The sequence below is a fragment of the Rhipicephalus sanguineus genome, chromosome 6 (genome assembly GCF_013339695.2).
Source record: "Rhipicephalus sanguineus isolate Rsan-2018 chromosome 6, BIME_Rsan_1.4, whole genome shotgun sequence".
Lineage (NCBI taxonomy): Eukaryota > Metazoa > Arthropoda > Arachnida > Ixodida > Ixodidae > Rhipicephalus > Rhipicephalus sanguineus.
This window is the reverse complement of record NC_051181.1, coordinates 159,546,806-159,566,700: the sequence shown is the minus strand read 5'-3', so window position 1 is coordinate 159,566,700 and position 19,895 is coordinate 159,546,806. Positions and strand designations below refer to the sequence as shown.

The 19,895-nt window shown below is 43.6% G+C and overlaps 3 protein-coding genes across 3 annotated transcripts in view; 2 read left to right on the top strand and 1 right to left on the bottom strand.

The window, feature by feature from the left end:
- LOC119396910 (inositol 1,4,5-trisphosphate receptor type 1) overlaps window positions 1–6,460 on the bottom strand; it is a 78,300-nt gene extending 71,840 nt beyond the window's left edge. The window contains exons 1-6 of the mRNA XM_037664287.2: window positions 5,871–6,460; window positions 5,714–5,784; window positions 5,500–5,615; window positions 2,914–3,159; window positions 2,102–2,200; window positions 1,540–1,623 (exon numbers count right to left, since the gene is read on the bottom strand). Coding sequence (XP_037520215.1) covers window positions 1,540–1,623; window positions 2,102–2,200; window positions 2,914–3,159; window positions 5,500–5,615; window positions 5,714–5,784; window positions 5,871–5,968 — 714 coding nt within the window. The 5' untranslated portion in view covers window positions 5,969–6,460. The remainder of the gene's footprint in view (window positions 1–1,539; window positions 1,624–2,101; window positions 2,201–2,913; window positions 3,160–5,499; window positions 5,616–5,713; window positions 5,785–5,870) is intronic.
- A 68-nt stretch (window positions 6,461–6,528) lies between these two features.
- LOC119396909 (polyglutamine-binding protein 1) lies at window positions 6,529–15,175 on the top strand. Its single transcript, XM_037664285.2, has 7 exons — window positions 6,529–6,770; window positions 7,713–7,974; window positions 9,643–9,743; window positions 10,190–10,233; window positions 10,587–10,695; window positions 12,271–12,334; window positions 14,192–15,175. The coding sequence occupies exons 1-7, from the start codon at window positions 6,692–6,694 to the stop codon at window positions 14,358–14,360; spliced, it is 828 nt and encodes a 275-aa protein (XP_037520213.1). The 5' UTR covers window positions 6,529–6,691; the 3' UTR covers window positions 14,361–15,175.
- Window positions 15,176–17,681: 2,506 nt separating this feature from the next.
- On the top strand, window positions 17,682–18,997 carry LOC119396908 (coagulation factor IX). The gene has a single exon (XM_037664283.2). It carries the CDS (start codon window positions 17,872–17,874, stop codon window positions 18,988–18,990), a length of 1,119 nt encoding a protein of 372 aa, XP_037520211.1. The 5' UTR covers window positions 17,682–17,871; the 3' UTR covers window positions 18,991–18,997.
- Window positions 18,998–19,895: the final 898 nt, after the last annotated feature.

Genomic DNA, 19,895 nt, shown 5'->3' with positions numbered 1-19,895 from the left:
TGTTTTTTTTTTTTTTTTCATTTACATTCAAGGTACACCAGCAAGCACGCTGCCTAAAGATCATCATCATCATCATGATCAGCCATTTTATGACCACTATAGGATGAAGGCCTCTCTCAATGATCAGTTATGCCTATAATTTTCCATTACATCGCACGCTTGGTGGCCCTTAGCTATTTCTAGAGTTTCTTTGTTATTCTCCAGTTTTCTGTCCCATACCTTAGAACGGGTAAAATACAATGGTTGTACACTTTCTGCTTTAATGACAAGGGTAAGTTACAGTCATGAGTTGAGAGTGTTTACAGTATGTGCACCATCCCATCCTTATTCTCTGGGTGGATTCCCTTTACATGAGTAGGCTCCCCTGTTAACATATGGCCTAGATATACATACTCTTGTACTGATTCAGGGTGCAGTTACCTATCACGAGCACAACATAAAAATTTATTCACTTATTTAAGCAACATTATTCTAGAAGCCCAAGCAGGCAATGTGTCGCAGAGAGACAGCCTTGGTGAATGCCACACTCTAAATACAAACAAGGACACAAAGATACAGTTACTGAAACATATTCATAAGATCATACAGCCCCACACAATATAAACTGCATAGAGTGAAAAAAAAAAATTCTTTAGTGAATCGCATGAACAAGCACTAGACTTGCAACTGCCTGAATAGGCACAATTGTAATGTATAGAAGATAAAACAATTTCTAGCCAACGTACATTCACACCCACGCACCAAAGTGAATACAATGGCCACTGCTCTTCCTCATTTTAGTTCAAACCTTTTACTCCCTGTAATCCTATTTCTGATGATAATCGGCAATGAAACAACAGCCTCACCGTCTTCAGCACTAGGGAACAAAAATAGGAAGATGAAAAATCTGGCCAGTCAGCATAGGGAAACAAAAGAGGCAGACATTATGAATAAGCAGCTGCTATGCCAAGATCTCCATCAGTTCTTCACATACTATGCTGTCTGATCATATATAACTACTGTAAGTATTCTTGTATTGTCACCATATGGCCATCACACATTTCTTGCGTGATGCTTCTCTACATAGCATTTGGTACCCTTGTCACTGACCCAACTTCTTTGTTTAATTACAGCATTACAAATCGCATGGCAATGGTGTACAATACAAACTGCAGACTTCAAAATGCAATGACGAAATACAAGACCAAAGGTTGGCGAAATTGAAGCAAGCTTCACTATAACTAAACTGCATTTGACACAAAATTCATTACATCCAATATTCACATACGCATGCATTGGTTACAAGCCAATATTGTCAAGAAACGTTCCATATCTATCCCACCATAAGTAATAATTTCTTCTACCCACTTTGTGTACCTGAGGTTCGGCTTTAACTAGAGAACTTTTTCTGCTTACAACAGCAATATCTATTATCAAAACTTTTAAAAGAGCCAACTGCATTAGCAATACTCACTGCAAGTGCACAAAACACAATAAATGTAATGTAGGCTCAAGTGACACGAGTGAAGAAAAAGGAAAAGTGAAATAATGTTCACATACCCCTTTGAGTACATCATCCACATTCTCCTTGTGTTCCATGAACAGCGATATCTTCCAACTTGTATTTGAGTTGACAGCATTTACCTGAAAGGCAGCATAGCAACATTGCATGGTCAAACTATGGAAGCTTTTTTTTTATTTTTATTAGCTGCTAAGCATCTCTATGAGAAAAAAAAACAAGTCTTGATAATGCCCATCATAGAAAAACATTGCACTTGGTGAGGAAGAAACAACAACTCCAAGAAGCCCTCCTAAAGCATTAACACATTTATGTTCATATTGCTAAGTACATCTGCTTTGCTTTACACATCCTCTGCTATAACAACACACATGCTATGTTTATAGCCTTTGTGAAAAATAATATGTGCAGTATAAAATGACACGTTCTATATTGTGTTGTTTACAGAACAAGGACACATGCCTCAATGGGTTCATGTAAAATGCATATCGAATTAAGAGCGATTTTCCTGCAGTCCCTGCGGTTTCTCTATATTGAATGTTTTCACTCCCTCACTCCTTTGGAAATGTTAACAGGGAATGGAACTAAAGCCCCAAGTCTCACCTCCTTGCAGCCTGCATTGTCAGGCAGCTCTTGGTTGCTGGCATGCAGAGGCTGGCCTGCATTCACTGGGGTCAGCACCACTTTGTCACCCACCACAACCTAGGACAAGGAAGGCAGCACATTGAGCATTGAAGAAGTCAACCCTATTCTGGTCACAAAGACAAAAAATAACAACCGAAACTGATCAGGTCATTCGTGTTTAGCATCTGCCAAGAATCAGCAATAGAAAAATAGATGTTGCAGGACTAGCATGGCAACCATAAATGAATATGTAAGGCTAGTTAAACTACCTATCATACATTCCCTTTCTGACAAGGTCCATAGTTTGTCAAATAAGTTAGATTACTAGGACATCATTAAGAAATGTATTGCCGCATCATGCAGACAGGAAGAAAATGTAGTTATACTGTACCAATATCAGTTGCAGCATACAATTTAAAATAAAATTTCTGGAGATAACATTCTTTTTTTTCTGTTCAGAAAGCACAGTGAAATATGTAAGACTGGGTAACATGTAGGGCACAGTGACAGGTAATGGAGGAAGGAGAGTTATCCCTAATAAAAAATTTACACGAAATCATTTAAATAAATGCGCACAAGTATTGCGTAATCAGTAAACAGTGCCTTTCAGTTCGTTTGCCATACATCCAATTTGTATATATACAGAAATGGATATGTGAAAAACCTTGATTAGAATTAATGCCTTTGAATTTCAAACCCTTGTGGTCTTCTTAACAGGCTAAACAACAGAGCGACCATTAACATGATGTGCTGCACCATCCACGTTGTCACTAGCTACCAAAGGCACTCACACTGTCACCAGTTGAACGCAGCTTGTAGAAGGGGACGACATAGAACCAGGATCCCTCATTACCGTTGGCATCGAGGGAGACCCGCATGGCATTCTTCTCGAGTAGTGCAGGCAGCCGCTTGTTGACAGTCAGGTACTTGTTGCTCTTTACATGCAGTAGCTGCACCACCCCACCGTACTGTACAACTTCTCCCACCAGCTTACGCTTCTCACTCTCATTCTGCTTCTTCTCCAACTCGGCAGCGTGCTGCAATCACCCCATCCACAAATGAATCGATTACTGATGGCATTTAACATCCCAAAGGAAGTGTAGACAATTGGCCTAGTTGGCAAAGCATAGTAACAAATGTCAGGCACTAGAACACAATGAGGACATATAAGGACACATATTGAATCCTTCATCGCTGTCCTCATTCTATTCAAGTGCTTAATATTTATTACTATCCCAAATCAACCACAGAAATAGTCTTCTTGATTGGCGAAGTTGGGGGAGACAGATTAATTTTGATTACTCTGGGCTCCTCAACATGCACAAAAGCTACATACACCGGCATTTTTACATTCTAGCCTACAATGTGGCCACAGTGACTATGAATCTCATGCTCTTTTCCTTCTCAAATGTTATATAAAGGCAGTTTTAAATATAGGTATATGTGTGAAATACAGGTACCTTGGGATAGCAACATCATTAATAGGAATTGATCAGCATAATAAACGTTATAATGAAATATCGATCTATTTAAGCCCGAATGTCATTAACATATGGCTGGTATCGTAGCCTTAATTTTTTTTTCACATTACTTATTAGATGAGCACAGAGCAGAACTTAAATTACTGCCTCCTTGGGTACACAGGACTGACTCCATTAAGAACCAATGAGCTCTACCACCAGCTATAAATATGTGCTTAAAGTGTAGGTTTAGTTTCAATTTGTCATCAAATCAGGAGCTATATGGTTCTCACAAGTTTTGCTAGAGGTCTGATTGAATAGGATAAAATAAGCTGGACAAAATGTCAGTATGACAATATTTATCGCTCATCAAAATCTGTGCACAAACGATTCAAGAAAGAAGTGTGGCAACAATGAGGCTTTCGTTAGTTGTCACTTTCTGCTTACCCCACCTTAGATGCTCTACCTTCAGTTGCAGTTGTGGCTAGCACTGTTACTTTCTATCAGTGAAACATTCTCTAGCAAAAAAAGCAAATGCACATTTCTTTTCACAACTACATAAATTTGATATTAACCCATGCCACTGTACAGGTTTTATCAGTTAATACACTATCTGTTTTGGGAACCCAGTTATCAATAAGAATTGTAGAGGTCTCCTAAAAACTCCATGAATATACTCACATTCATTCTACCTCTAAGTACAAAGCATGACTTCTTATCACTGGGAGAAAGTTAAAGCAAAAGAAATGGTGGTATGAAACTAAACAGATGACACCAGAAATACACCATATCCTGGTGCATCAGTACAACAAAACTCTGATCTCAGCTGCACTGACACAAATTATAAAAACTTTCTCGTCCCACACAGCACAAGTGTGGGTGGTGTGCAGGGGCGTAGCCAGAAATTTTTTTCGGGGGGGGGGGGGGGGGCAGTTCAACCATACTTTATGTATGTTTGTGCGTGTGTTTGTACGTGTGCGTGTATATATAGGCAAGCAAAATTGGAAAATTTCGGGGGGGGGGAGGGTTGAACCCCCCAACCCCCCCCCTTGGCTACGCCCCTGGTGGTGTGTGTTCCCGTCTTCGTCTGATGTCTCTCTATTTGCACTAGAAGTTTCCAAAAATATGCAGTACCACCTAGCCCACCTATTTATCCTGTTCATCGCTCCAAGTCAAGCTAGCTAGAACTTTATGTTGCAAGCTATAGGTCAACAACAGAACGCACACATTTATAGATGCTGCCATTTATGTATGCATCATGCATATATATTATAATGTGGTGTATGTGCTACACTAGGAAGAGGGAGAAGAAGAGTGTAGAGTAAAAGAATAATATCTCTCGGCAGGTTTATCCTGCTGAGATAGCTTTGTTCTGCCAAGTGTATGTATGCATGTGTGTATACACACACACAAACACACATACAAAATGTAAACAACCACCCACTCTCTCTGGCGATGCCAAGGTAAAGATGGCTGCATTTCTGTGGCTATGAACCATGCATCAATGACTAGTCAAATATTCTCCTTACAGTCGTACAATTAAATTATGTAAGAAAAATCTCAACTGTATAGCAACGTGACACCTATAACGTAGCTTGCCTACTTCTATTGACTGGTAAGGAGGAGTACATTAATCTGAAGCTCATGTAAATGAATAGCGTACCTAGTTTGATGCTTTACTTTCTTCTATTTTTTATTCCCCTTTTCATGAAATGTATTTTGCGCCACAATTAACCATATCAGATTACCCAAAATGTATTCAGCCTGTGGTAACTGCATGGGGAAAGAAACTTAAGAAAATGGAAACTCCCCTCACTTAGATTTATAACCGTTTGTCGCACATTTTTCAGGGCAGTCGTTTAGCGTTACTATTATACGAGCTACGCTACACTTAGCAATATAATTAGAAGCTCTCACATGCAGTTTTTTCAGCAGCACGGCATCTGTTGCGCTGGAGGCACTCTGCTTGGCTGCTTTCCAGAACTGCTTCTGGGCCGAATACCGGTTCATAGGGCACATCTTGAACAAGCAATCTGAAATACAGACGTGCCGCTTTTAAAACCATCAAAGCACTGGGCAACGTTTCGTTATTTTCGCTCTATTACGGAACACTGGATGTTTCCGATCTAACCTCGAAACTTTTTGGGCGGGTTGGCCAGATCCCCAGCCTCGGGTTGCACCACGCACCGGTCATCGACCAGGCTGGAGAAGAAAGCACACAGGTTTGCGAGTCAAAAAATACGTCACGAGTGTCGGTTTAGGAAGCAACATGATGCACGAAAACTCACCCTAAAGTACACAGGAAACCGGACACAGTGCCCTCAGCGTAGAGAGACACAATGTCTCCAATGTGGAGCAAGCTCGAAGCGCCGATCAAGTCGCACATCTTCGATGTGTTTGCCCGTGCGTTGCACAAGTGAATATGCAGTTGATTCAAGCCAGGGCGGCTTGGTTTCTGCTTTTTTCCGCAGGACGGGCTACATCAAGGCCAATTGCCAACGGGCGTTGCCAAAACTTGTCCGTCACTTCCACGAGGACTTTTGGCTGTGGCGATTTCCTCGGCGCACAATTCGACGTTAGGAGTTAGCAAGCAGGCCGCTCAGCAGAACTAGAGCCGCACCTTCCATCGAAACTTGGCACTGTTGGAGCGAAAGTGAGCACAGGATCGGAAACCGGACCGAGCAGGTTGTGCGAAAGAACGCAATTGAGAGCTACGGCATATCCACAGCACCGCGAGCCAGCTGGACGCTGTATTTGGGTTTTGTGAGCGAATGGCACACTTTCTGACGTCTCACTGATAGAGCTGCCAGGCCGACACCGGGCCCGTAAATCTTCGGCAGCTGAACTCGGCGTGCGTCTAATATCATACAACGATCCCTCACGTGACCAGATCTGTTTCAGATCCTACCAAGTGGCGGCGCCACAGTCGCGCGCTGTAGCGCCTCTGGAGAGCGCATGGGCGAGCGCGTAGCAAGCGGTAGTTTCTAGTATCGGTGTTTCGAAGTTGATTCTTTCTGTGGTGTGCTCTGGCGGTGCGACGTGTGGTGCGGCTTTTCGATAAACTGCTGTTATTTGTTCTCATAGCCATTGATCTTGAATAGGTAGCCTGATGCCTCTCCCGCCGGCCCTCCTAGCAAGATTAAAGAAGCGGGGGATTGTAAAAGCCAGCGAAGCCGAACCGTCGGCAGGTGAGCACTGCGTAGATCACTTCAACATTTATGTCCATCTTTGCCATCACTCGTGCATAAGCATACGTAACATTTCTATTCCGACTGTAAGCGCGTCCGAGGCGCAATAACGAAGACTGTCGTGCTGCTGTCGGAATCGTACATGGCATGCCTGCGTCGCCTGATTGCTGTTCTTGTCGTGTGTATGACGGCTCCTTTACGCTAGTGATTGTTGTGAAAATAACTTAATTGTGGCACAATATGAACTAAACAGGTTGAAATTGGCATCGCAGAAATTAGTTGTCATCTCTCATATGCTGTCTCGATTTTTGAATGAAAAGAGAGAGAAAGCAAGCAGTGATTCACGCAGGGAGAGACGAATTTTCATTTCTTCCATTATGGCTAATCCTCATCGTGAATATGAGCCAGCTGCTCAAGCTACAACAACACAATCTATGAAACATTCATTGTAACATCAGCGTATGATCCATCCAATATTTAAAATTACTGTTCTCTTATTATCATACCTATTTTTGCTACAGTTGAGTACATATTTTATTAGTACATTCACTTATACTTGATATTCTGGGCTCTTGTGATGACGATTAAGGCTGCGTAAAACATGTGTATCCTAATTTATAATGACAGCGTTCCACGAAGGACATTACATAGTGTGTAACTAAATAGCTAATCTTTTCTTTCCCATGCAGTTGTAGTTTATGCTAACATACTCCTTTACTTTAAAACTGTATGACGTTTTTCACATGGTGGCCCATAATGTTTTCATAGGCCCCATAAATCCTCAGCTAATCACTCTGTGGTGTGCGAGTCCATTCATCATGAAAAACGAACAGAGCATGCATGATTTGCCCTTGTGTGTTCTATCTGACTGGGCTACTCGTTGGTTCCAATAACAGCTTGTAGTCCATTTACAATTTGCACTGACTCAATGCACCCATGCAGCTGATCAGCCAGAGGAAGAGGTCATTGCTGAAGACTACGATGACATCATTCGACCTGCGGGAGGTGGCGAGACACGTGTAGGCGGGCCCATCCCAGGATGCCCCAACAAGTGGAACTTGTACCATGAATGCAGTGCATTCTGTCAAAAGCACTGGGGTGCTGGCAAGCTGAAGGAGTCACCTCACACCGAGCGCAAGCGCTTGCGTATGCTGCGAAAGTACCCGCTGCCAGAGGGCTGGTGTGAGCTGTATGATCCTGGCACGTAAGTACCATGAAAAGCAGCAGCCTTTAATGGCAATAAAGTGTGTCAGCATAGAAACAGCAGTGCAAGGACAGGATACTTGCTAATATATAAGAGAAGGTATTTGTTTCTGTAAGCATATATATAGGAACAAATTAAACATATTTGACTGAAACTAAAAGTGCCGTGTCTGACTACTGCATTTGTGTTAATGCTGTTTCAAGAAGATCAGTTATTGTGAGTAAAGTAGGCACCTTTTAAAGTGTGTTAATTTTGGCCAGTCATAAAATTGAAGTGATTGCAATGAATGTCAGCATTTATACATGTCAGGATTTTTGTATAGATTGTTAATTTTCCAACATTGCATGCTTATTCATATTGCTGATTATTATTGCTTGTCAATAATGGCACTGTCACAATTTCTAGGACAAGCATGTATTGGAAGGCCAAGACAGAGAAGCTGGCAGTACCATATAGTTTTACATATTATGAATGGTGAACGGTTTCCTCCAACCCGCCACGGTGGTCTAGTGGTTACGGTGCTCAACTGCTGACCTGAAGGTCACGAAATCGAATCCCGGCCGCGGAGGCAAAAATGCTTGAGGCCCATGTACTTAGATTTAGGTGCACGTTAAAGAACCCCAGGTGGTTGAAATTTCTGGAGCCCTCCACTACGGCGTTCCTCATAATCATATCATGGTTTGTGGACGTTAAACCCCAACAATTATTATTAATTATTATTGCCTCCATATAACTTTTATTGTGCTTTACAATTGATCAAATGAAGTATTTGTTCGAAGCATGCCAAGGTCTATGTGCCAGACTCAGTTTCACTTCTCAGATTAGCATGATGAAGTTCCTATTGGCCTTGGCTGGTTAGGAAGCAACATGTGTGCGAGGCTTGACTGATGAGAAATTTAGCTAAATCTGTATAACTTGCAGAATTGGACTAAGCACTCATTACTTGTAGATGTTAAGTCTGAATATGAGCTACGCTCAGTGTTTTAGGACCTGTTGTGTGTGGACTTGTTACTGCACACTTTCTGATGCCTGCAAACAAACAAAATATTGAACATTTACCATCTGCCTCGTATTCACGCTACACATATAGCCAGCGTGCAGATGCAGCAAAAGGTGCAACTTATTTTTAGCATCAGGTAGGCATACATATGTGATTTGCGATAAAGTAGTGCAGTAAGATCATCACAGCTGGAAAGCCTGTGTGTGTACGTATTGTGGAGAGTGGGAAAAGTGGTTGCTTATTGGGGAAACAAATTAAGGAAGAAAGCTTAAGTGACTGCTGGCCACATTGTGACTGTCTAACCTTGAGGTTGATAACTGAGCAACTGCCAGCAAATTAGAAAGCGTTGGAAAAAGTAAACGAACGAAATAAGTAAAAACCCCTTAGTAAGTACAATATACAGTGAAACTTCTGCTTACTCAGCATGCTTGTTTGAACAAAACATGTGAGGCAGCACCAAAGAAGAGTGCAATTAAGGGTGACGAGTATATACGAATTGAATTACACAGCTCTCATGACACTATTATAAAAAAGTAATAAAAGAAGACTCCCTAATCATAGCCTGAGATTGGAGCTAAACTTGGACAGGATTGTAGTGCAGTTCACAGCAGGTGTATTATTAAATGCCATTGAATACCAGTACCACTCCATCTTGAATGTGTTTGTAGGGGCAGGCACTACTACTGGAGGGAAGGGAGCGAGGATGTCACCTGGATGCCACCTCGGCACCCAAGGGCAAAGATTTCATTGCCAGCCGAGAAGCTCAGAGGTGCATTTCTATTGTTTTCCTATTTTTTCTCTCTCACTTCTTCCTTGCTGAGAAACTTGACAATGTCTACAGCAAACCCTGTAAAACCGAAAGAAAAGGACTACGTATCCGCAGTATTCGATATTTGTTTATCGAATACTGTGGACACGTAGTCCAAGCAAGCAGGGCAGCAAACAGTACATACAATGAATACATTTGGCATAACAAAAAAAAAGTATTGATACAGGATTAGGATGAATACTCAGGCAAAACAAAACAATATTAATACGAAATGTTGATGTCAATTCAATTATGCAATTCCATTCAATTATAGTACAAGAAAAAATAATACTGAAATGTATTTGTTCTTGCAAATTAAGATGTTAGTGCATCATGTTTACAGTGGCATGTAATTCTGGTTAATAGCCAAGTATTTATGTTTGCTTTCCTGCTTTTTTTTTTCTCAGAACTCATATCGGATGCAGATGATGGTCAGGAACTCGACAGTGCTGTAAGTAAAATTTGCATCCTTATGTTTCTGGAAGGTCACCAGCTCAATGGCATTGTGTCAAAACATTCCCAGAAAATGCTGAGAAAATGTTACCATTGAAATTACCGAAGTAAATGTGCCTTGCTATTATCTTGGTAGTAAAACAAAATTTCACATTTAGAGTTCCAAATTTAAAAAACATGTAAGCAGTCTAAAGCAGTAGAAACTTTTTTTTTTCTTATTTGTGTTATCTATTTGGTATAACTGGCCTATTAGGAAGATGTCGATCTAGCCAGGCACTTAGCATTCTTGTCGCATTAGATTATAGAGGTAGCTTGTGTCTACAAAAGTACCACGCATTGTCTGTCTGGTAGGGCTCAGAAGAAGACATGCTAGATGAAGATGAGGTTCCCCTTCCACCTCGGCGCTCTCGTGAGTCTGCAAGCTCTAAAGGATCATCACATGGCCGTTCTGACCGTCGTGGTAAGTTGTGCAAGGACTTCTGTTTTTGAGTTACAGGATTATTACCCATTTTGCTTTTATTTCAAGGAAAACTGAAGAAAAAAATGAAGGAGTTTACACTAACCGTGTAAAGCTTAAAAAGCAGCGAAGCTGGTCAACCTTAGGGGCCTAACATGGCCTTCTTGGCTGGTGCTAGGTCTTTCCTTGGCATAGACAGAGTATAGTCAAACAGCAGCCTGTCACAGACCTTGCAAGAATGTCCAAACTCCAGCACCAGAAACTCACCTGCAAACCTGGCTGTAGCACCCCCGGCAGAAGCACGGGCCTTTCGTCGCTCGTACTCGGCTCGCGCCACACGGCGATTGCACAGGCTGTCTCCGTCGGTGGGCGGCTAGGCGAACGGCGCGGAGGGATTTTCGCGGATGGTGGACGTTTTACCTCAAGCTTTAAGAGCTTCGCTTTTAAAAAATAAGTTGTGCTGTATTGTACTACATGAGGGGCAGTAAGCTTTGACGTACTGGGTATGCCCTCCAACACAAAGTGTTGCTAACATAGTATTAAATACAACTGCCTCTTTGTATCATACTTTTCTTTTTCTTAATAGTTTATGTACTTAACTGACCAGTTTTGGTTTCTTAGCTCAGGCACATAAATTATCAAATCTAAATTTTCAGGTAATTATTCATTAAAAAAAGGTTTCAGTGATTCGTGCTAGAATGCTTGGTTGATGTCTATTTCCAGTCTGTATTATTAACAGCGAAGCTGTTAATAATACATTGCGAATGTTAATACGAATGTTAATAAGCCTTGGTGTGTACAAGTGTGTACAAAACCTATCGTCATTGTGAAGGGGTATGCACCACAGAAATTGGGCAAATCCCACTACTCACCGCTGGTCCACTAAAAATGAAGGCAACAGACGGCTGCAAACAGCAATTAAAATTTCTAGACAGACGTAACCAGTAATTGAAAAACCTTTAATCAACCGTCGGGATCAACCCAGTGATAAACATCATGGCCGCACGTTTCAGCTTCGCTCAAGCATCTGTACGGAGTGCTTCGGGGGTACGTACAACGAGAGAATACTAGGGAACGGGAAAGGCAACGGCGGCTGCAAGAAGACCCCGAAGCAATGGAAGCCCTACGCGAATGACGACGTGCACGTAGATCTTATGGGAGTTGCGAACGCTCGGTTTCAGCGCGAGTTTCTGTCTCTGGAGTCTAGACATCCGTGTCATGTCTGCGACTGTCTGTGGTTTAACTCGAACCTCTCTGCACTGAGAAGCAACCTAGAAAAGACCTAGCATCACCTAGCTGAAGCCTAGCAACAACCTGGAAACAACCAGATTAGACTTAAGAATCATCCAGCTTCACTGTTTCAAGCCCTGCACGACTTTCTACAGGCTTCGCCGTTTTCCGTTGAAGCTAATTGAAAATGTTAAGAAATGTATGAAGCAATCACTAGAATATAGTGAATCAAGACATGGTCGCTTGATGCATTGATACGTATGACGAAAATACAAGCGGTATATTCTTGTGCAAGTAATGGATCAGTAATTCTAAATGTGCACCTGTCTGTTAAACTTGTGCTTTCAGGTGACCGATCACGCAGCAATGACCTTGACCCCATGGATCCTGCTGCATACTCGGATGTTCCACGGTACAAAACTAGATATCAGTCTTGCACATCGCTCTTTTTCTTTTTTCTGAAAATGCTATATTAACTATGTGTATTCTTTAATATGCTGTACAGGTAGATTGCGGTTATGTAAGTTAATAATATGATCCAAGTGCTCTTTGTGACACAGATGTCTGCAAAAAGGTTCAAATGCAAGCATGATTTGCTGGCGTTACAACTTCCTTCGGTTGAACGCATTTTACTGAACTAAGCGCTAAATTGCTTACATAGTCGATTAATTTGGTTGCTTACATAGAACTGTACACCCTGCTGTGTATATGAAGCAACCTCAGACAAGCATGTACATATTTGCAGGTATGACTCACTCGACTTGAACCAATTAAATGGCAAAGAATCAGAAAAATTAATTAGCTGCGTGTATCGCATAATTATCCATAATTATCACTTCCTTCATTTATGAGGAGGCTCTTGCTCAAGTCCACATAAAATTCTAAAATTGTTACAGGAATACTTTAACGCCTCTGAATGGCAAACAGGCATTTGCAAGTGTGTTTTCTTAGAATTTTATGGTTGCCATATGTATTGGGTCAATTATTAACTGGGGAGCCTGCTTTTCAAAGAGAAATTGACCGAAAAAATAAGGATGGTCTGGAGTGCGTACGACAGACATTCCGAAATCTTCATAGGCAAATTATCGCTGTCCCTAAAGCAAAAAGTGTACAATCATTGCATATTGCGAGTAATAACATATGGGGCTGAAACTTGGAAAATAATAAAGAAACTCGAGAACAAAAAGTTAATGGCCTTGCAGCGTGTGATGGAACGTAAAAGTACAGGCAAGACATCAAAAGGTAGGAAAACAGTGGAATGGATCAGAGGTTAAACTGGGTAGCTAGGTAGTAATTTAGTTGGCATTAAGTGAAAAAAATGGAACTGGGCATGCCATATAATACATAGCATGGACAACTTGTGGTCAGTTAAAGCAACAGAGTTCATTCCAAAGGATCGGAAACACAGCCAAAAACGACAGCGAGTTAGGCGGGGTGATGAAATCAATAATTTCGCAGGAATAAGTGGACATTGAATGGGCTGAGGGTAATGATGATATGTATTCAATGATCAGCCTTAGGATAACATTATTACAGTTCATTTCACAACATGAAAGTGGTACAACTCTGTCATATCTGTACACTTCATAGCATGTTGCACATAGAGCGGTCTCCTGGCAAACTTCAATGTACCTAAAACATCTGTTCACCTTATCAGAAGTATGCCTTCTGAGAAGCCATCAAAGAAAAGAAACTTGCCATCTAAGTATAAAAATCAAAAAGCACAAGTGGAACAAAGAAAAGACATTTATTGCACTCACATGATTCAAAGCATTATTTATGGTATTTAGTTTGGGCAATCAGTCTTTTTCTTTTTTGGTTGACGCTTTGGAAATCTGCAGTCTACATTAAACTTGGTATTTCGCCCATTTTTTTTAAAGATATTCCAGTTCTCTCACGTTGAAATAATGTGCCAAAGTATTTGGAGCAGTGTCAGTTGTATCCTGTGTGATCACCGCTTGTTCTCGTGGTTCCTTTGCTATCAGCCTGCAGAGGTACCTTGAGGGCCTCCCAACTTCATGTTTGTACAGTGTCAGCCCTGCACATTTTCTTTTTGTTGGCAGTGGAGGGATATGCCACTTGCTTTTACCAGAGTGCCAGAGTACAGACGTTCTACTTGCATAATTTTTTTTTAATTTTTCTGCTTGGAATCTGTTAAAAACCAGCCAAGCACTTCCATTTCTGCGATGTGTGGTAGATCTGAATATTTTACTTAACCGGACTGTGCATTACGAAAGCCTGCTGTTGAGCTTCCAATTTGTGTGTGCAGAGGGAAGTGGTCTACAGGCCTGGAGAAAAGCAATGAAGCCAAGACAGGGGCTGACACGACTGCAAGTGGGCCACTTTACCAGATGCGCCCATACCCCAGTCCCGGTGCTGTCCTTCGCCTTAATGCTGGAAACCGCCGGAAGCAATCTGATGACGAAGAGGATGACTAGTTGAAACACTGTAAATTTCTTTCTCCATCAGTTTGCTCAGTCCCATTGATTTCATGCCCTTCAACAAGCCATAAATATTCCTCTTTTCTAAGTCACTGCATTTGGTTTCACTTGAGTAGGAACTGTAAATTTAGTATTCAGTACAAATAGACTCTCCTGCAGGCATCATAATCTATGCATTCTGTCCCAGTTCAAAATGGGTATCTGCCAAAAAATGTCATCCATGTAGTTCAAATTACCAGCCACCCCAAGAAATGGAATATGTTTGCATGACTGGCAACAACATGAACCAAAAGTTAGTTTTGGTACCATATTAATATTGCATGCTAGAACAGCATTGGAATGGCAGAAAGAAAAGTGATGCCACCACTGTGGAATGGTTGCAATTGTCTTGTGAACTTATCCGTATGTTATGTTTAAAGGCAACTGTATGAAAGGGATTAATACCAAGTTGTTGGCCCTGTACGAGGACAACAAACCATCCTAAAGAACTGTAGTCGGATGCCTCTGATGTGGCCAAACTGACAAAGAATGTAGCCACAATATAGAGAGAATAAAGGAGTCCCCAGGTCCACTGGCAAGTGTTGAGTTTAGAGCAGCAGGTTATATTGAGTGCAGGGTCAGTTCAAAACACATCTTGTAACATTCTGCACACATCCAAGCTATTGGTGCACTGTATTCCATGGTTGCCAACACCCATACACAAGAGACACCTGGAAGGAAGTGGCCACAGCAACGTTGAAGCTTCATTAGAAAACCTGAATGCTTTTTTTAAACACCTTGTCACAATAAATGACTGTCCAGTCAAGTGTTTGGTGCTCGGATGGCAACCATCGTTCAGAACGGATTCTGGCAAAAGAGTGAATGCGCATCATGAAACAAGGGTGCTCCCAGCGTACCTTCCACAGGTCACCATGGTCATAGACTCTAGTACTGTTTTCCATATCACATACTAGTCCGAGTTGTGTTAGTCAATCTACATATCTGTACCATCTTCATAGTCTCTCATTTCTTCATCATTCCTATGCCCTTGCCAGAGAGCAGACTCCTTGCCACGCTTTCTCATCACAATGAATGGATATTATATCCACTGTTGCATTACAGAGATCACACTATCAAGGAGGCACTGGCAACATCTGAACAAGAAAAAGCCATGCCGTTATTCAGAAAGGTCAAGGTGGGCATTCTCTAGGATCACAATCACATTCTGTACATAAGTTTTGCCAGCAAAGGCTGAAATGGCCTACCAGATTGTTATCTTGAGCTTCTTATAAAGAAAGAGCACAAAATACAAAGCACTTGAGGCCAGATCACTCTACATAGTTGACATATAACACACATTAGAATAGGCCATGACACTTTGCCCCATCCTTGTGCACAGCTGCTTCTTTCTTTTCCATCCTACAATGGCTGTTATAGTGTACTTGGGTCAATGAAGAGATTAGCAAACTAAACTGAATAATCAAAAGCTGCACGATTGTTTCCATCAGCTACTCTGTTTGTGGCAATAGGCAAAAGTGTTTGGTCATAAGCTAGTAAATATTGTCACGGAGTCGTGACGTCAATGAAGACAGCAGTCGTCGTGTTCAAGCTGAAACTTTTTATTTGGCCGAACTTGTGGCCGGGAAATGAAAACTCAAGCTACAGCAATACACGCTGTACACCAATATCGGCGAACAGGGCGTCGACTGTCAATAAAACTAACAAGCGGTGAAGCGCGTCGGCATTTATACATGTGCCGTCAAATATTCCAGCGTTATCGCTGGTTGTCGCGCAAGTTCTAGAATAAGCTCGAGTGGTCGCGTCTTGCACGCAGTCTTAACAAAACGATCTGCAATAATCGCGAAGCTTCTCGAACAATGAGGCGCAGTTTGCGCTGAGCGTCGCTGACAGTCTTTGTAGGCGAAAACCGAATACAGCAAAAGTGATAAACGCACGTGGCAATATATACAGTCCATTTCACTAGTTCCTCGCAACAGTGTGGAAGCTACAGGCCTGACATTGACTGCGAGATTTCTGTCCCTTGGCTGTAACTAAAGGTTTATGAGTGACAGTTGTGGTTGCAGTGGTGATGCAGGAAACATCAAGCTGTCTATGTACAAGTCTGGAGCTGCATTTGCGTTTAATGGAAGCACTCGTGAATGACCTGGATTCAGCCAGATGACCTTTGAAAGTAATCTCGTGACCGGCAATTTATCACTGTTCCTAAAGCTGGAAGTGTACGGTCATTGCATTTTGCCAGTATTAGCTTATGAGGCAGAAACTTGGAGGATAACAGAGAAACACGAGATGAAGTTAAGGACTGCCCAGCATGCGATGGGACGGAAAATAATAGGAGATAGGAAGACAGCAGAGTGGATCAGAGAACAAACAAGGGTTGCCGGTATCCTAGTTGACATTCAGGGAAAAAAATGGACCTGAGTGGGTCATGTAACACATGGGACAGATAACCGACGGTCACTTAGAACAAAAGAACAGGCACCAAGGGATGGGGGAACGCAGCCAAGAACAGCAGAGGGTTACGTGGGGTGATGAATGAAGAAATTTGTAGGCATAAAATGGAATCAGCTTGTGCAAGATGGGGTAAATTGGAGACCATTGGGAGAGACCTTGGTCCTGCAGTCGACATAAAAGAGGCTGTCTATGACGATTTGTGTATGTGACGAGGCTGGAGATTGGGATGTTGCCACATCTACTGCGTAGGTGATGTGTTTTATCCCTAAGCTCTTTTTTTTTTCTTTATTTGCAGAGTAAATGCAGATTACTAATAAGGCGCTCGCATATACACAGAAAATAACCTGAATTGACTCTGCGTCGTTCAGATAAATAGATTATGGCACAATGCACAGAATAACATAGAAACGACAGTTATCAGCATTTTGGAATTATTGTTCTGCAATAATTCCAGTGAATGGGCAAAATTACGCCAGAAGGCAGGCTTCCTGCTGGCCTGTAGGTGATAAAACATGAACAGACAAAGTGGCAAACGTTACCCACAGACACTGCAGTAAAATTACAGTAAGAAGTGTGGGAACCCGTGGATATAATGAAAACTGTAGAACATAGAAACGACAGTTATCAGCATTTTGGAATTATTGTTCTGCAATATTTCCAGTGAATGGACAAAATTATGCCAGAAGGCAGGCTTCCTGCTGGCCTGTAGGTGATAAAATATGAACAGGCAAAGTGGCAAACGTTACCCACAGACACTGCAGTAAAATTACAGCAAGAAGAAGTGTGGGAACCCGTGTATGTAATGAAAACTGTAGTACTAGCAAATGCATCACACATATCTATATTCAATTGGGCGATGCCGAAGTTTACATAACGCTCCGAGACCTCGGGCTAGCAGCTAGAAGAAAGAAATCAACACTTCGCGCCTTGCTTAAAATGGACAAAAAATGCTGGAGGGCGTGACGAGGACCCCGCATACGAGAGGCGAGTTCTGCTTCATCACCGGCCGTCGCGCCTCGACTCCAGGAGCGTGCGCTGCATAAAACACGGCGCGCTCATGCCACCCTGCTGGAGGTCGTTAAAAACGCCTGTTCGACCGAAGCAACTTTTGAAATCGAGGTCAACCAGCGGGCAGGCGCGTGACGAGTCCCGCCAGGCGGTAGTCATGCTGGTCGTGCTCGTGGCCTCCCTCCTGGGGCCAGCCGCCTCGTCTACCCACGCCGAGCTGCCCTGGTCGCGAGTGGCGCCCGGTGTCTCCGCAGAAGCGTGCGACTCGACGCCCGGCTCGGCCGACCGACTCTACTGGCTCCGCGACGGACAGCGGCTGCCGTCACCGACGCCCGACCGGTTCTGGCAGCCCGGTGCCTACCTGTGTGTGCGCGAAGGGAACCGCACGGTTAGCTTGCTGCGCGCTCTTCTTGTGTCAGAAGTGGACGATCTCTGCACTGCGGGGCTACCCGACGAAGACCGAAGTCGCCGGCGTCGCGTAGCGGACGGCGTCCGCGCGCGCAACGCGCCCTGGGTGGCGCAGCTGCTGGTGTCCGGGCGCTTCGTGTGCGGGTGCAGCCTGATCGCCCAGCGGTGGGCTCTCACGGCCGCCCACTGCCTGCCCGAACGGGACAACGCCCAGCTGGCCGTGTTGCTGGGAGCGACGCGCCAGAGCGGCCCGCGGATCAACGTGCTGCGCGCCGTACCACATCCGGGCTACGTGCGCGGGACCCCGTTGCGAGAGCACGACGTCGCCTTGCTGCTGCTGGAACGGCGCTCCGAGCACCTGACCGTGGCCTGCCTGCCTCCTGCAGAGGGCTACCTCGAGCGCTTCTCTCAGGGCGTCCTCTTCGGCTGGGGCCGCGTCGGACCCCGCGGAGGCCCCGCGCTTAAGTTGCAGGAGGCATCGCTGCCCATCGTCACCAGCCGCAAGCGCTGCGAGGCGGCCGTGGAACACTTGGCGCCCACGGCATTTTGCGCGGGATTTGGCGAGGCTTACCGCGCCGACGCCTGCGAAGGGGACAGTGGAGGACCTCTGGTCGGCTTCGCGGACGGGCGACCTGTACTCTTGGGCGTCGTCAGTTGGGGACACGCGTGCGCGAGGCCCTTCACCTTCGGCGTGTACACGCGCGTGGACAGTTACTTGGCGTGGATCCGTGGCCACGTCACGAACACGTCAGAAGGCTAATCATCGTGCCGCTGTACCGAAATAAAAACTTCCTTCCGATCCTGGGGAACCTGCAGCCTATATATATTCCGGCGTATGCCGAAATGGATAAGCGCACATAATTGCGAAGTCTAAGGCACTGTACGGACCGGCTCCATATATCGCATCGAAAGAAAATCGGAACATACGTACACAGGTGCACACAGGCCGTCAGTGGAGAATGCGCATAGTTTGCTGTGGTGATCGAGATGGCTTTAAAATTTGTAGTGCAACCATGTCAGTTACAGTGGGGAAGGGGGTGGGCTGTACAGCTGGCTCGAACAATATAATGAATATTGTTTGAGGGATGATAATGATACGCCGAGGGGTGTAAAAAGTAGTTTACTCCCTTTGCGATCCCCATACCAGGTCACGAAGGGCATGCACTTTACCCTGCAGCTAGCGTGACATTCCTGACACCGAAGTAGCGAGCTCAGTTAAAACTGCTGCCAAAATTTTTAAAAAAAGTTACCTGATGTGCTGTTTACTGCCAATTTGGTCTCTGTTGTAATCTTGGTGCAAGTGATGGATCGAGCTGCACGAAAGCACAATCTCACAAAAACACGCTTCTAAAGGAATTATTCGCCTACAGTAAAAAAAAAAAAAAGCCTATAAAATGTGTGAAGGACGTCTGCGGGAGTGCATATGTCCCGCAAACGTCCCCGGCGAGGAATGTACTGTATGTGTTCAACACGTCATTGGGTTGTATACCAAAATCCTGACAGGGCATATCGATACGAGACGTGCACTCGATCGACGTCATTAGGATGCTTATGAAACAATACTATACTTTCTCATCAAGTCTTATATCTATGTGGTTTTGAACGTTCCTGTATCGTGCTGGCATATATGCGCGGTGCGCGAAGTCGCCCTTACGTAGTGATAAA